This window comes from Phycodurus eques, chromosome 1 (genome assembly GCF_024500275.1).
Source record: "Phycodurus eques isolate BA_2022a chromosome 1, UOR_Pequ_1.1, whole genome shotgun sequence".
Taxonomy (NCBI): Eukaryota; Metazoa; Chordata; class Actinopteri; order Syngnathiformes; family Syngnathidae; genus Phycodurus; species Phycodurus eques.
Window position 1 is genome coordinate 35207452 of NC_084525.1, and position 14848 is coordinate 35222299.

General features: G+C 40.8%; 1 protein-coding gene across 1 annotated transcript in view; it reads right to left on the reverse strand.

Moving 5' to 3' along the window:
• LOC133409579 (signal peptide, CUB and EGF-like domain-containing protein 3) overlaps positions 1-14848 on the reverse strand; it is a 138141-nt gene that overhangs the window by 91693 nt on the left and 31600 nt on the right. Inside the window, 1 exon segment of the mRNA XM_061689797.1 lies at positions 7312-7434. Within this exon segment, the coding sequence (XP_061545781.1) occupies positions 7312-7434 (123 nt within the window).

The window sequence follows — 14848 nt, forward strand, 5'->3', positions numbered from 1 at the left end:
AACCGACATCAATGTGTAAAGGATATCACCACATGGGCTCAGGAACACTTCAGGAAACCAATGTCAGTAAATACAGTTCGGCGCTACATCCATAAGTGCAACTTGAAAGTTTACTATGCAAAGCAAAATCCCGCCGCCCTCTGGAGCCAGGCCTGGAGGTGGGCTCAAAGGCGAGCGCCTGCCGGGCCTGCACCCATGGAGCCCGGCCAGGCACAGCCCGAAGAGGTAATGTGGGTCCCCCTTCCCATGTGTTCACCACCTGTGGGAGAGGCCAAGGGGGTCGGGTGCGTAGAGAGCTGGTTGGCGACAGAAGGTGGGGAACTTGGCGGGCCGATCCCTGGCTACAGAAACTGGCTTTAATGTCACCTCTGTGGCAGGGAAGGAGCATGAGCTGGTCTGCGAGGTTGAGAAGTTCCGACTAGATATAGTCAGACTCACCTCCACACACAGTTTGGGCTCCGGTACCAGTCCTCTTGAGAGGGGTTGCACTCTTTTCCACTCTGCAGTTGCCCACGGTGAGAGGTGCTGAGCAGGTGTGGGCTTATACATACTTATTGCCCCCCACTCGGTGCCTGAATGTTGGGGTTTACAATGGTGGAGGAGAGGGTAGCCTCCCTCCGCCTTCAGGTCGGGGGGATGGGTGCTGACTGTTGTTTGCGCCTCTGCACCAAACAGCAATTCAGAGTACCCACCCCTTTTGGAGTCCTTGGAGGGTGTGCTGGAGAGTGCTCCCGCTGGGGACACCCTCGTTCTGCTGGGGGACTTCAATGCTCACGTGGGCAATGACAGTGAGACCTGGAGGGGCGTGATTGGTAGGAACGGACCCACGACCAGAACCTGAGTGGTGTTCTGTTATTGGACTTCTGTGCTCATAATGTATTCGCAATAACAAACACCATGTTCAGACATAAGAGTGTCCACATGTGCACTTGGCACTAGGACACCCTAGGCCGCGGTCGTGTCATCTGACTTGCAGCCCCATGTCTTGGACACTCGGGTGCAGAGATCACACACACACACACACACACACACACATTATTATTTTATTAAAACATTTCACGATACTTAAGAGGAATGTAATGCAAAACCTGTAAACCAGAACATGCCTTTCATGGCAGCAAAACAGTGGTCCACGAGCATCTAAAAAGGAAGCATGTGGCTGATTCAATTTCTGACGAAGAAGTAATCTCGGCAACCTATTTGGCTAGTTGGCTGCTAATATTAGCGTCAATGGTTGTGAGCTACTTGCTTAAAGCTGTAAATTATTAGTTTATCTTAAGGCTAACAACGACGATTTCATTAACCTTAGCATGCAGGTTATGTGTTTGATGTATCGTTATAACCACATACGGAGTCAGCCAAAAAACATGATATACAAAAAAGAAAATTTGCATACATATTTTAATACCAGATTTATTCAGACATCACGGGATTAACACAAGTTAGCTTCGGCCTCTACAATTACAAGACACGTTCAAAGTGGTGGCCATTAGCTTCCAGACATTTATGTGCACTGCTTGGGTAACGTTGGCCAAAGTGCCCAATGGGATTGCTGCACATTTCAATTTCTTGTCTAAGGGCCACCAATGTAGTTGGTTTCCTGCGATACACAACATCCTTTAGGGTCCCCCATCGGGAAAAGTCTCCAAGTATTACAGCAAATCTGGAAAAAAAGTGTGGGGAACTCGACTGCACTTCTTCGTCTTAGCCAGTGTCCTTGCAAAGTCTCATCCAGATAAGCTCGCACGTCTCGGTGGTGGTGTGGTCTGTCTTGTTGAAAGGAAAATTCTCTCTCATGATGTCTGAATAAATTTGGAATTAAAAATGTTTCTGCACATTTTGCTTTTGCTGATGTGTGTATACATTTTGGGGGCTGACTCTTTTATATGAATAGAAGACTGATACGATGTAGCATGCCAGCTGAGCGACATGCCTACATGGCAGCAATGTTGGCGGGAGCAATGTTCTCATCATTGACAATGCATGTACATTATTACACTATTATCAGATCAACATTGTGAATAAGGAACTCTTCTTAATGTTCTATCTGGAAAACTAAAGGTTACAAATTATCATAATTATCTTTTGCACATACTGTACCTTACACATTGCAAGCTGGAAGGTAATGATGGATGTGTAAGAGCAGTTGCTTGCTGGTGCGATAAGCTTCAATTTACATAACGCTGGCATCTCGCAGAATCTTCACACCTCCAAAACTATCACTTTTCCGGAAATAAATTTTTTTTATTTTATTTTGAGCCATTAACACTGCACGGTCAAAGAGAGCACGTGATCAACACTTGAAAATAATGCTGTAACAATTCATTAATTATATCAATGTATCGATTTATATTCCTACAATCCACCCGCATTGATCTGTGCTCAGCAAGTTAGCCTTCCGGTCAAAAATATATCGATTTAAATCGTTTTAAAAGGTAATCAATCGATTGTATCGATACAAGGAAATAACGCATTGGATTTACGCATGGTTCAATCCAGTTCAATAGAATAGTTCACATAATCAAATTGGACTTTTCATTGTTGGCCTATTATTTTAAAATAGTACAAGGAGTAACAAATACAATTGATTTGTTATTCGCTTGTTTACGTCCTCACGAATAGTGAGTGAGGATATACATCCCGAGTAAGAGCCTCATTAATGACCATATTTAATTTTTACACGATTCCCTTACAAGAAACAACAGAAATCTAAGAAATTTCACCTACTGTCCAGTATGCAGATATTTATTTCACAGTCACACTGGATGAATTTTTGGCTAAAAATGTACTGAATTGATTTACAGCTACTGAATAATTTTGGCTCATATTGTTCTCAATGAACAATATCATAGTTGAACGAATCGTGATATGAATCGAATAATTGCTAAAACGAATCATTTTGACCCCTACTTGAAAAGATATGGGATTGATCAAATTTGGACATAAGAGCTGCCATTGGCTGGCGACCAGTTCAGGGTGTACCCCGCCTCTCGCCCGAAGATAGCTGGGATAGGGGTTACCCTAGTGAGGATAAGCGGTATGGAAAATGAATGAATGGACACACAAGGTTTCGGCCCGACGCCAGTGGTATATTCAGATTAGTCAACTAATCGCAAAAATAATTGTTGACTAGTCGACTATAAAAATAATCATTTGTGGCAGCTCTGTTCTCTACCTTGTGCAGCACGACACTACCTATGTCCCCAAAATACTTTCCACAACAAAGAAATTATGTATGGATCGGTCGTAACTAAAGACATGCAGGATGAAAGCGAAAAAATAACAATATAATATTAAGGTTATAAAGGAGAAAATGGTGCATGCTAGATAACCATTCACAACACAAAGTAAGTTCTAGAATGCGACACCGAAACAAATGTGTCACAGAGTGCAGGTGGACGTTTACAGCAAGATCGCAGATTGGTTTGACAGTGAGAGTGAGGTTGTCTGTTATGGTTATGATGATGGCTGGAGGGCCCCATTAAGGAGACCAGGACACGATGGATTGCGAACACTGTGCACATACACTGAGCACTTGCTGGCCCATTTAGGCCCTATGATCCTGGTCGTTCAGTTTCTCTTTGAGGTTGCCGCTCTCAAGGCTTAATTGGACTTGACAGTGGAGGGATGGGAACAAGACAAAGGAACACTCTTCTGCTCCCCACATCTCTTCTTCCCACACATCAGCGCTGTTCGCCAAGCTCAGCGCAAAATCACCCGTTACTTTCCCACTCTTTTTTTTTTTTAACCTGGAACACGCACAGCATTTTCAACAGATTCTCCTCCATCAGCTTTGTTCAGTATTCAGGCTTGTCAGGCTTGCTAAGTCACAACAGGAAAATGTGGACAAATCAAGCCTGGTTACAATCATATCCACTCCCCTCCACAAAGGTTTTAACAGTGAGGCCAATTATTTCATTTTAGCTGTAGATGGGGAGGGGGGGGGGGGTGTATAAGATCAAAAGATGAAAATAAAACAACAGATTAAGATTTTCAAATTTTATTTTCAATTATGTTCATCTGGATATGATACACCCATTTTTCCTTTCAGCAAAAGCAATGGAACATGTGTGTGTCTTATTATGTTGAAACAATCAACAACGCTAAATGGTTCCTTTTCAGATTTGGGTTTGGCCTATGAAGAGTATATTTATAAGTAAAATATTTATATTTAACGATGTAACAAACATAAAAACCAGAGAGCCGTCGATGGCTGAATAACGAGCAATTGTGAAGCAAGAAGACAGAAAATAATTTACAGCCATTGGACAAACATTGGCCATAGCTAGTACAACCATTTGGAGTGTCCTGAAGAAGAAATATACCACACCAAGCAGGTAAACTAGGGAAAACAACAGCAGTTGATGACACATTTTGAGAGCTGTAAAGAATGTCCTAAACAAATATTAGTGATAACAGCAACGACCTCCAGAAGTAAAGTTGTGGCTGCCCAATCTTAGTGTTTGCATAAGACAAAAGTAAGGATGGTTCCCTAAAAGATGCACCCCTGCAACCATTCATTAGCAAGAAGAATAGAAAGGCTAAGCTTGATTATGCAGAAAGCTACAGAGACAAGCCTAAAAAATACTGGGACAAGGTTTTAGAGCCTGGTGACACAACAATTAACCTTATCAAAGTGATGGAAAGGCCTAAGTTTACATAAAGAAAGGATCTGCTCATGGTCCCTAACGGGCAAACTCATCTGTGAAACACAGTGGAGGTCATGTCATGGCTCGTGCTTGCATGGTTTCTTGAGATCACTAATCTTCATTGATGATGTAACACATGATGACAGGCACAAATGAATGTAAGTCTACAGAAAAATATCTAAATTTTAAGAAAGATGAAAACAAACTTATTATTGGCCGATCCTCTATCTTGCATAAAGATAATGACGCAAAACACAAGAGTTAATTGGGAGGTTGACATGGAAGGTTTTAGACTGGCCAAGTTAACACCCAGACTTAAACCCTATACAGCACAGGTGTCAAACTGGTGGCCCGTGGGGCAGATCCGGCCCGCCACATCATTTTATGTGGCCCACGAAAGCAAATCAAAATTTCTCATTGTGTTCTGGTGTAATGCCATTGAGATATTTGCAAGCATTTTTTTGTTACCAACCCCCCTTTGAAAAGAAATGTAATAGTTGAAATAGTAAAAACATGTTTTTATAGGCTTCTGATTTCAAAACTCGCTATTCATCAATGTGTTGTGTATACTGTATGTAATTACAGTATATGAGGTCATCTTTCATTCATATGGTTTCACAGTTGTAGCGGCCCTCCGAGGGAAGTCATAACTACGATGTGGCCCGTGACAAAAATGAGTTTGACACCCCTGCTATAGATTATGCAATCTACTTGCTAAAGATGAGACAGAAGGGAGTGACACCCTCCCACCACCACCTCATTCCCCCTTTTTAATTATTGATTCATACATATTTGAGTGGTTACATTCAAATATACAGTCCAGTACTATACAGTGGAAACTGAGGAGCTGTTCTTAATTTTGAGCTTGATAATGACTCAAAGCATACAGCCGCTGTCCTAGAAGATGATGAAAATGAATCTATTCAAAAATATTCCATATCCACTGACCAAAATTATGATATCTAATACATGAGCGATATAAAAATCTTCTGTCTTTACTAAAATGATAATGTTCACTTTGAACCAACACTGTCAGAGAGTTATTAATTGAACAATAAATTCATTTAAGGTCACTGATGGTGTAGTGGTATGCTCGCCTGACTTTGGTGCAGGCAGCGTGGGTTCAGTTCCCACTCAGTGACGGTGTGAATGTGAGTGCGAATGGGTGTCCGTGTCTATATGTGCCCTGCCACTGACTGGCGACCAGTTCAGGGTGTCGGTGGCGACCAGTTCAGGGTGTAGGCCGCCTTTTGCTCGGAGTCAGCTGGGATAGGCTCCAGCGTCCCGTGACCCTAACCAGGATAAACGGTGTTGAAAATGGATGGATGGATAAATTCATTTAAAAAACGAGCTTGGAGAAAAAATTCCAGATCCAGGCACTCAGTGGCATAACAAATGTAAAAAAAGCCTTTTTTTTGTTTTGTTTTTAAGGGCTAAGCCATGAAAAAACACCAACGCGTATCAACTCACTGGCCTTCATTAGGGTCTTGTAAACAAACAATAGTGCCATTGATAACGGGTTTGTCACTCAGGTGTGTGCGTGACAGTTGCACCATTTCTGTAAGCCACTGGGGGCAGCAGTTAAAATAATGCCCAATATCATTACAGTCAGTAGCAGTTAAAACAAGACATATACAGATCTTCAACAAGACAAAAATAAATAAATAAATAAATAAAAAGATCCAAACAGTGGAAAATCTCATAGCCAATACGAATATGCATTTTTAAGTAAATTCATTACTGTGGTTTACCGTTAGCAGTGGTGTAGCACTGTACTGCATCATACTGATAACTGACAGCTGTTCCCAATGGTTTGGACTCTCTCAAGTAACTAATTAAGGTAACCAAAATCTTGTAATTTACAGTATAATTTTCTTTCACAGTTTCTATCAAAATGTAGCATAATTACCTTTGGAAAGGCAGAATATGATGATACAGGTCTTTTAGTGAATAGCATTCTATTTTAAAAGTGGTCAGAATGTATGGCTGGTTGGTATGTTGCTAGCTGATTCTCGTCACTTATAACTACCTTATCAAAAAATTTAACTTTGGCTTTGCAACAATACCAATATTTAAGAACTGTCTGCTAACCCTAATCCTCTGATTGAGGAAGACTGAAGTTTGCACATATTTTACCAAAGCTTCATAAATCAATCTTGAATGGCCAACAGGCCAGAGGCCAAGGACGTCACCGAGTCAGTAGTAAGAAAGAAAACATTGTGACTGTCTTTGTAATAACACAAATAAAATTTGTGGAATATCCTGATCCAGAGTGTTTGTGTTTGGGAGGGTCTGGGGAAGGTCTTCCAAACTCCTGCTGGAAATAACCCTGACTGCTTGGCTGTGCCTCTGACTACCACTTCAACCACAGACTTAATTCTCTCCATCGTGTATAGGAAATTTACTGCTTAATTTCATCTAGTCATAAAGGAGCATACAGCACCTGGCTTTTCTCATCCTCTGTCCACTTCTCACTGCGCTCACGACTAATGCTGAGTGAGACATAAGCTCTTATCGAGTGTGTTTTCCAAGCGATAAGGCAAATCAACATTAGCTATACGTCTTCGAGAGAAACAAATCTTTTCACAGTCCCACAGGACCATAGACTGTTGCACCTACAAACCATGTGTGAAAATGCACATATTAATTTGGACACCTTTACCTTCACAATGTTTACCATCCCCTTTATAGCCCGACTTGCAGATACACTTGTAGGATTTCAGTGTGTTCTGGCAGATGGCGTCGATGCTGCAATTGTCAAGTGCCTCTGCACACTCGTCCACATCTAGGAAGAAAGAAAAGTTGTTAAATGGATTGTAACACACACAAAAAATAATAATAATCCATGTCAACCGCAATTGATTTTGACTAGTAAAATGTAGAGTAAAGCAAAGAATATAGCTAAAATGGACAAACCCTCCATACGCACTTATTGATGAAAGTAGACATACATCTCTTTCAAAAGCTTTCATAACACAGAAAACCTCACTCTGAACATCTTTAGTTCAGGTGAGTCTTCTTTTTCATTGAACATCTGATAATTTAACACCCTCACTTTCTATATATATAGTGGACTTAAACAAAGTCTCCACACCCCTGTTCAAATGGCAGGTGGAGCCCAAGATAAATCATTTCTAAACTAGTTCTTACAGAAGCGCATTGGTGAGGTCACACACTGATGTTGGACGAGAAGGCCTGGCTCTCAGCCTGCGCTCTAATTCATCCCAAAGGTCAGGACTCTGTGCAGGCCAGTCAAGTTCATCCATACCGGACTGTCATTCATGTCTTTATGGACCTTGCTTTGTGCACTGGTGTACAGTCATAAGAAAGCGGCCAGCTCCAAACTGTTCCTACAAAGTTGGGAGCACGGAATTGTTCAAAATCTCTTGGTGTGCTGAAGCATTCAGAGTTCCTTTCACTGGAACTAAGGGGCTAAGCCCAGCGCCTGAAAAACAACCCCTCACCATAATGGTACAATGCAGTCAGACAAGTACGGTTCTCCTGGCAAATGCCAAACCCAAACTCGTCCATCAGATTGCCAGATTGAGAAGCGTGATTCGTCACTCCAGAGAAGGCGTCTCCACTGTTCTACAGTCCAGTGGTGGCGTGCTTTACACCACTGCATCTGACGCTTTGCATTGCACTTGGTGATTGATGTATGGCATGAATGCGGCTGCTTGGGCCATGGAAACCCATGAAGCTCTCTGCCCACTATTCTTCAGCAAATCTGAAGGCCACGAAGTTTGTAGCTCTGTACCGATTGACAAATGCTTCCACGTTCTTATAATGCAGCTGTCAGTCAACAGTGGAATATTTAGGAGCTAGGAAATTTCACGACTGGACTTGTTGCACAGGTGGCATCCTATCACAGTTCCACGCTGGAATTCAACGAGCTCCTGAGAATGACCCATTTTTTCACAAATGTTTGTAAAAACAGTCTGCATGCCTAGGTACTTGATTTTAAACACCTGTAGCCATGGAAGTGATTGGAGCACCTGATTCTGATTATTTGGATGGGTGAGTGAATACTTTTGGCAATGTAGTGTACCTTATTTTTGTTGCTTTCTTTTCTTGTTCATGGTGTCTGATTTTAAACTGAAAATCTATAAATAAAGAACTTAAAAATATATATAGTTTAGCCTTGGCTTCATCAGACCAAAGGACCTTTACCCAAGTGTTTGTAAGATTTTGTTATGAGCCAATGAAACCAAGGTTAAATTCTTGGGCCATAATTCCAAAAGGCATGTTTGATGTAAACACAACAATGCTCATCACCAAAAGAACATCACACCTGAAGTGAAGCATGGTGGCGGAACCATTATGTTTCGGGGCTGTTTTACGGACTTGGGGCCTTGGGCAAGGTGGAAGGAATTATGATCAGTTCGAAATAGCAGTTAGTGTTCGCTCAAAACCGTCCTGCTTTGCCTTGAAAGAAAAAAAATCCTACTAGACATTCTGAAATGTATTTGGGATGAATCCCTTTGAATAGTGGCAGGTGTGTGTTTACTCCCATTTAATCTGAGTTTGCATGTGATTGGTTACTTCTGAAGACAGCCACATCCCTGTAATACGAGGGTGTAGACAATTGTGCAACCACATTGAGCCGTTCACTTTTTCCTTCTCAAAAATAGCATTTTTTATAATTGAGCTGTACAAATTCACATTCATGGTGGAAAAAGTTTTGAAATTATTTATCTTGGTCTCATAATTATATATATAAATGGCATTTGAACAGGGATGTGTAGACCTTTTATAGCCACACTATCAGATTAACCATAGTTAACACTAGGCTTTACACGATCAGGATTTTTGGGGCCGATCACCGATCAGCGAGTTAAAAAAAACAATAACCGATCACCGATCCGATCACAAGAGGGAGCAATGTGTCTATTTAAATGACCTCTTCATTTACTGTATATACATGTGTACTTATTGTTCAAAACATTTTATTTACAATAAATAATGTATCTTTGTTCCTCTATTTATGCCAGTGAGGCATAGTGACAGACAGAACAAATGAATGGTCTTCTATTAGATGGCAGGAAGTAAATACAGTAATTAATGTATCCACTTTTTGTGACATATTTGTTTGTTGGTGTGCCGTGAGATTTTTCAATTGTAAAATATGTTCCTTGGCTCCATAAAGGTTGGAAAACACTGCTCTAGTCAGATCATGTATTTTAATCAGTGCTAATTTACTGTAATTAAATTACTTTATTTTTAATGAAATGACTTCACCCACAGGCGACATGGTGGGCGACTGGTTAGAGCGTCTGCCTCACAGTTCTGAGGTCCGGGGTTCAATCCCCGGCCCTGCCTGTGTGGAGTTTGCATGTTCTCCCCGTGCCTGCATGGGTTTTCTCCGTGCACTCCGGTTTCCTCCCACACCCCAAAAACATGCATGGTAGGTTAATTGACAAATCTAAATTGCCCGTAGGTGTGAATGTGAGTGCAAATGGTTGTTTGTTTATATGTGCCCTGCGATTGGCTGGCAACCAGTTCAGGGTGTACCCCGCCTCCTGCCCGATGATAGCTGGGATAGGCTCCAGCACGCCCGCGAGCCTAGTGAGGAGAAGCGGCTCAGAAAATGGATGGATGGATGGACTTCACCCACACCGAAACTTTCGAGCATGATTCGACAGGACGACAGCATGTTTACGTCCAACCGTTCGTGCTACCGCTATCTTGCTAGGCTACATAACATTTTATTGCCTGCTTGCGAGCCGTATCGTATTAAAAGTACGTGAACATACCTCAAGCAAGCCCTAAACGAACGTCCTCTCCTGTCCTGAGCACCAGTGACCACCAACACACGTTTTTCCACATTTTTTCCTCATAATATAGTCGGCGTGATCCACTCTTGTTGCCGTCGCCACGGTAACGAGTGTATCCGGTCACATTTGAATTGAAGCACAATGATCGTAAAAAACGGGATGCGGTGGTATTGGAATACAAGATTTTATTGCAGTAATCTGAGAGTGCAATCGTGAAAGAGCAAATTTGTCTTAAAGTCTGATCCGGGCATTAGGTGTTGCCTGTCTCCGACGTGTTGTCTGTCCCACATCGCTGACGTTTTTTTTTTTATTATTTATTTATTACTATTATTTTTTTTAAATAACTTCATTGGTCGTCAGATATGTACAGTACGACGTCAAAAGACACGTGACAAGGCTAAAAATAAACTAGCTTTTGGATTCAAATATACTGTGCACGCGGCGACGCAGAGTTAATGTCTTTTGTGGGGCCGATCAATGACGTCATTGATCGGATCGGCGAATTATGACATTAAAGCCGATCAGCCGATCAGTATAAAATGCTAAATATCGGCCGATACCGATCAGCCTGATCAAATCGGTGTAAAGTGTAGTTAACACTATAAACCACATGGATCAAATTCAGCAAACCCATTATCTTCACCTAGAGATTACCCTTATGCCACATTTACCAGCTATGCACCATCAAGATGGCCAGACAAAAGCAGTCGTAGAGGAAATGCCGTAATTTCTCGTGTATAATGCACATTTTTTAACCCCCAAAAATCGTCAAACGTCAATAGTGCGCATTATACATAGCAATAGGGGGAAATGGAAAAAACTTAAAAATGTTATAAATGTATGCCGCCATCTAGTGGTTATAAAAACTGTACACTAATTCCAAAATGCCACCGCCACCTAGTGGTTATAAAAAGGTGTAGCCTACACTTTCATTCCAATATGACAGGGGGTACGTATGACTGCATATATGTACACTTATGCTCAAAAGTTTACATACCCTAGCAGAATTTGTGAAATATATATATATATTTTAATATGACTGATGAATGAACAACAACCATCATTAATTTCTTTATGGTTATGTTTTGTTTAATAATGCTTTCCTGAAATGCTTGACCGTTTAATTTGAATCCCATTAAAATGAAATTAAATGTGTTTCACCTTGTCCTTCATGTTTTCTTTAAAGAATTGTACCAATTTTACAAATTCTGCCTGGGTAATCAAACATATGAGTACAACTGTGTGTTTTCTAATTTACTAACTAAAAGTAGGGCTGTGAATTTCAAAATAAGAGCCAGTAAATTTAAAAAAATGGATTACGTGTTCAAATAAAGTGCTTAACTTCATAATAATTATTTGTAAAAACTAACAAAATACAGATAATACTTTATGTTTTGATCATATGGGTAGAAGCAAAATCATGCATTGTAAAAATGCACTATACATGGGTAGAAGGGTTTTCTGGAATTTTGAGGTCAACTTTGGGGGTGCGAATTATCCATGGGTGCGCATTTTACACAAGAAATTACGGTACCTAGAAGTAAGGGCTAAAGGTGAGGGATACTCTGATGACAAGTAAAAGTTTGAATAGCCCCTGATGACTCGCTCTATTGTTTATGGTTGATGAGGATGAAAGACCAGGTGTACTTCTTTTGGAGCTAAAGAATAATAATAATACATGTCAGGTAATCAATCTACCGAATGAATCAATCTACCCGGTAATCAGTCATGTAGCAGAAATACAGTAACTGCCTTGTGCATCAGTTAACATATTTACAGAACACGGGAACCAAATATATTTTATTGGGCCAACTGTTGAATAGAAATAATGAAATTCATTTGACCAAAATACATCTTTCCAAAATATTGAAAGTGTAAAACGGAACTGATGTTATAATTTTATTTTAATCTGTGACTGTAACAACAAACAATCATTGTTTAATTCAGCTAATGACATAAACACCAACCAAAAATGTAAAAGTAATCAGCGTTTAGTTAATGCCAACTGCTGCTAGTCTCAAAACCGAATGTAGTGCAAATGCTGTCAGTGGGATGTGGTACTAAAAATTCATGAGTTTACGCAGCATTCTCGGTTCAGTGAGCCAGCAATCAACATACACGTGTGTGGGCATTTAGCATGCATGGTCAAATCCATTCACATTAGGTGTTTTATGTTTAGTTATTTTTTAAGACTGGACCAAAGACATGAGCAAACACAAATACACCCAATAAAATACAAATTTTATGACAGCAGTTGGACTTTAAATAACGGACTGAATTACTGTAGACACCCGCATTACTGAAATGAGCATTAGTTGAATTGTTCCATTTTAAGTGCTCATTGCTGCAGGTTGAGAATGTGAAAGGATAAGCATGGAAATGGATTCAAGCAAATGCATGGTCAGGTCTGCCTTCACGGAGGCCCTATTCCAGCCAAATCCTGGCTAACTAGCCCAGGTGTTCAGGATTACCCCTCTGCACACAGGGGAAGGGCAGTTTAATAAGGTTTACATAGCTTCCAATATCCACTCTTATCACAAGCCCTCTGCAGGAGCCGGCTGATCCCACTGGGAAATGACCTGCAACCTAAACCCTCACGCTTAGCACACTGCCTATTCCTGGAGGACACAAGGTATGCTGTGGTGATGAGCACAGTGATGCAGAATGCTTATACAATTGTAATCATAAACTCTAGCATTTCCGTGATGCGTTTGCTGTAACGGGATCAACATCAGCAAAGTTTTACCCATGGAAGATTATTAAACTTGGTTTGACTCCAGGAAGAAAATCAAGCGCCAAGGTCATACTATATAGGGAGACCAATGTCTTCAGGCACCCTGCTTCATCTTCCTGCAGCCCAAAAGATTTATTTCAGTAAAGATTAATCACCGGATTGTTTCGCAGATTCAGTGTTTAACTATTGGGTTAGAAAGATAATACACAGTGTTTAAGTTGGTGATGTGTTCCTGTCCTCAATATTTTATTGTCTAAAATGCATTTTCGAGGACTTTCTGTGCAATATGGACTTGAGTATGCAGTCAGGGTGGTCATGACTCCACTCCTGCCAAGTTTCCTTCAGGTCGTTTAGCAATCCAGAAGCTCCCCCAGTTGCAGTATTGATTTATATTATGTGGGAACAATGGGACATCTCCTGTGAAGTAGCCTTGCTCTTTAGTCATCTGCCTTCCCAGGAAAAAAAGACACCACAAGAGGAAGTATTGTTTTTAATGTGTAATGTATTCATTACAGTAATTGTCACATTTGTTGGAGCCAGAGAATACTTTCATGCTCCTGGACTTGCACTGTGAAAAGCAAGGTCAAACAGTTCGGCTGGTTTCTAGGCAGCTCTGTAACAGTAATCAAGGTTAAAATCCATCCTTGGCCTTTTTGTTGCAACACTACCACAAATGCCCCCTGAGGATTTAGGGGAATATAATCAGGCCAAAAACATCTTCACTTTTTAAATTAAAATGTTGGCTGTCCTTATTTTTCCACCAGCCATCGCTGCCTGTATTCATTATGACAGAAACACACAAGAATCCTGCTTATCTTCTTGTTATTAATGTTCCCATTGGACCAACCGATTTACTTTAGCTCTCCAAATTTGCTGGTACACACCCTTTTGGCTTGTACTCAAACATTTAAAGAACTGAAGACAGAAGAAAGGGTATTCAATGTGGTTGCGAAGGTCCTCCATATTTTATGCAACATATCGGTCCGCTGGCATATTTTGGCCTTATGTAAACAAATCAGACCATATTTGGTGTAACCACCCAAACCGGTTGAATATGTAACTATGTGCAAGCCATCAAAAATTCCACTTCTAATCAATGACAAATGGTAAATTTGTTTTACAGCTGCATTATCTTAAAATCTCTCACCAAAGGAAATGCCAACCACCAGCCAAAACACTAAACATTTTTTGTAGTGACATGAAAATTACCAAAATGAGCAGGGTGGAAAGCCAGGCAAACATATGACTAGCCCGTTGCCTTTTGGTGTTAGCTGCATGAATGGGAATAAACACAGCAATACCAGTCGCATGAACTTCGATCATCGTCTGACAAGTGATTGTTTGGAAAGAATGAAAGAATTCCATTGGACAACAAATGTTGCATATGCTCCAAATTGCTTTGGCCAGGAAATAAACATGTCAGAGTCAATACATCCTTTGGTGCAGTCTGAGACAAAAATGCCCCATGTTCAGTAATGCGGCCGTGGTAATTGACTCATGCCCAAGATTAAAAGATCGGGTTTTCCCAGTGAGTTTCTTTCATTCTTTTGTGTTGAGGAATCATAGTTGTTGGGAACAAGTTAGGCGAGCAGAGGATGAAGCCAATGCAGTGGGACAAGAATGAATAAACAAAGTCAAAACCAAACAAAAAAATACCAAAGAATAAAGGGCTGTGGGGGGGAAACCCCATC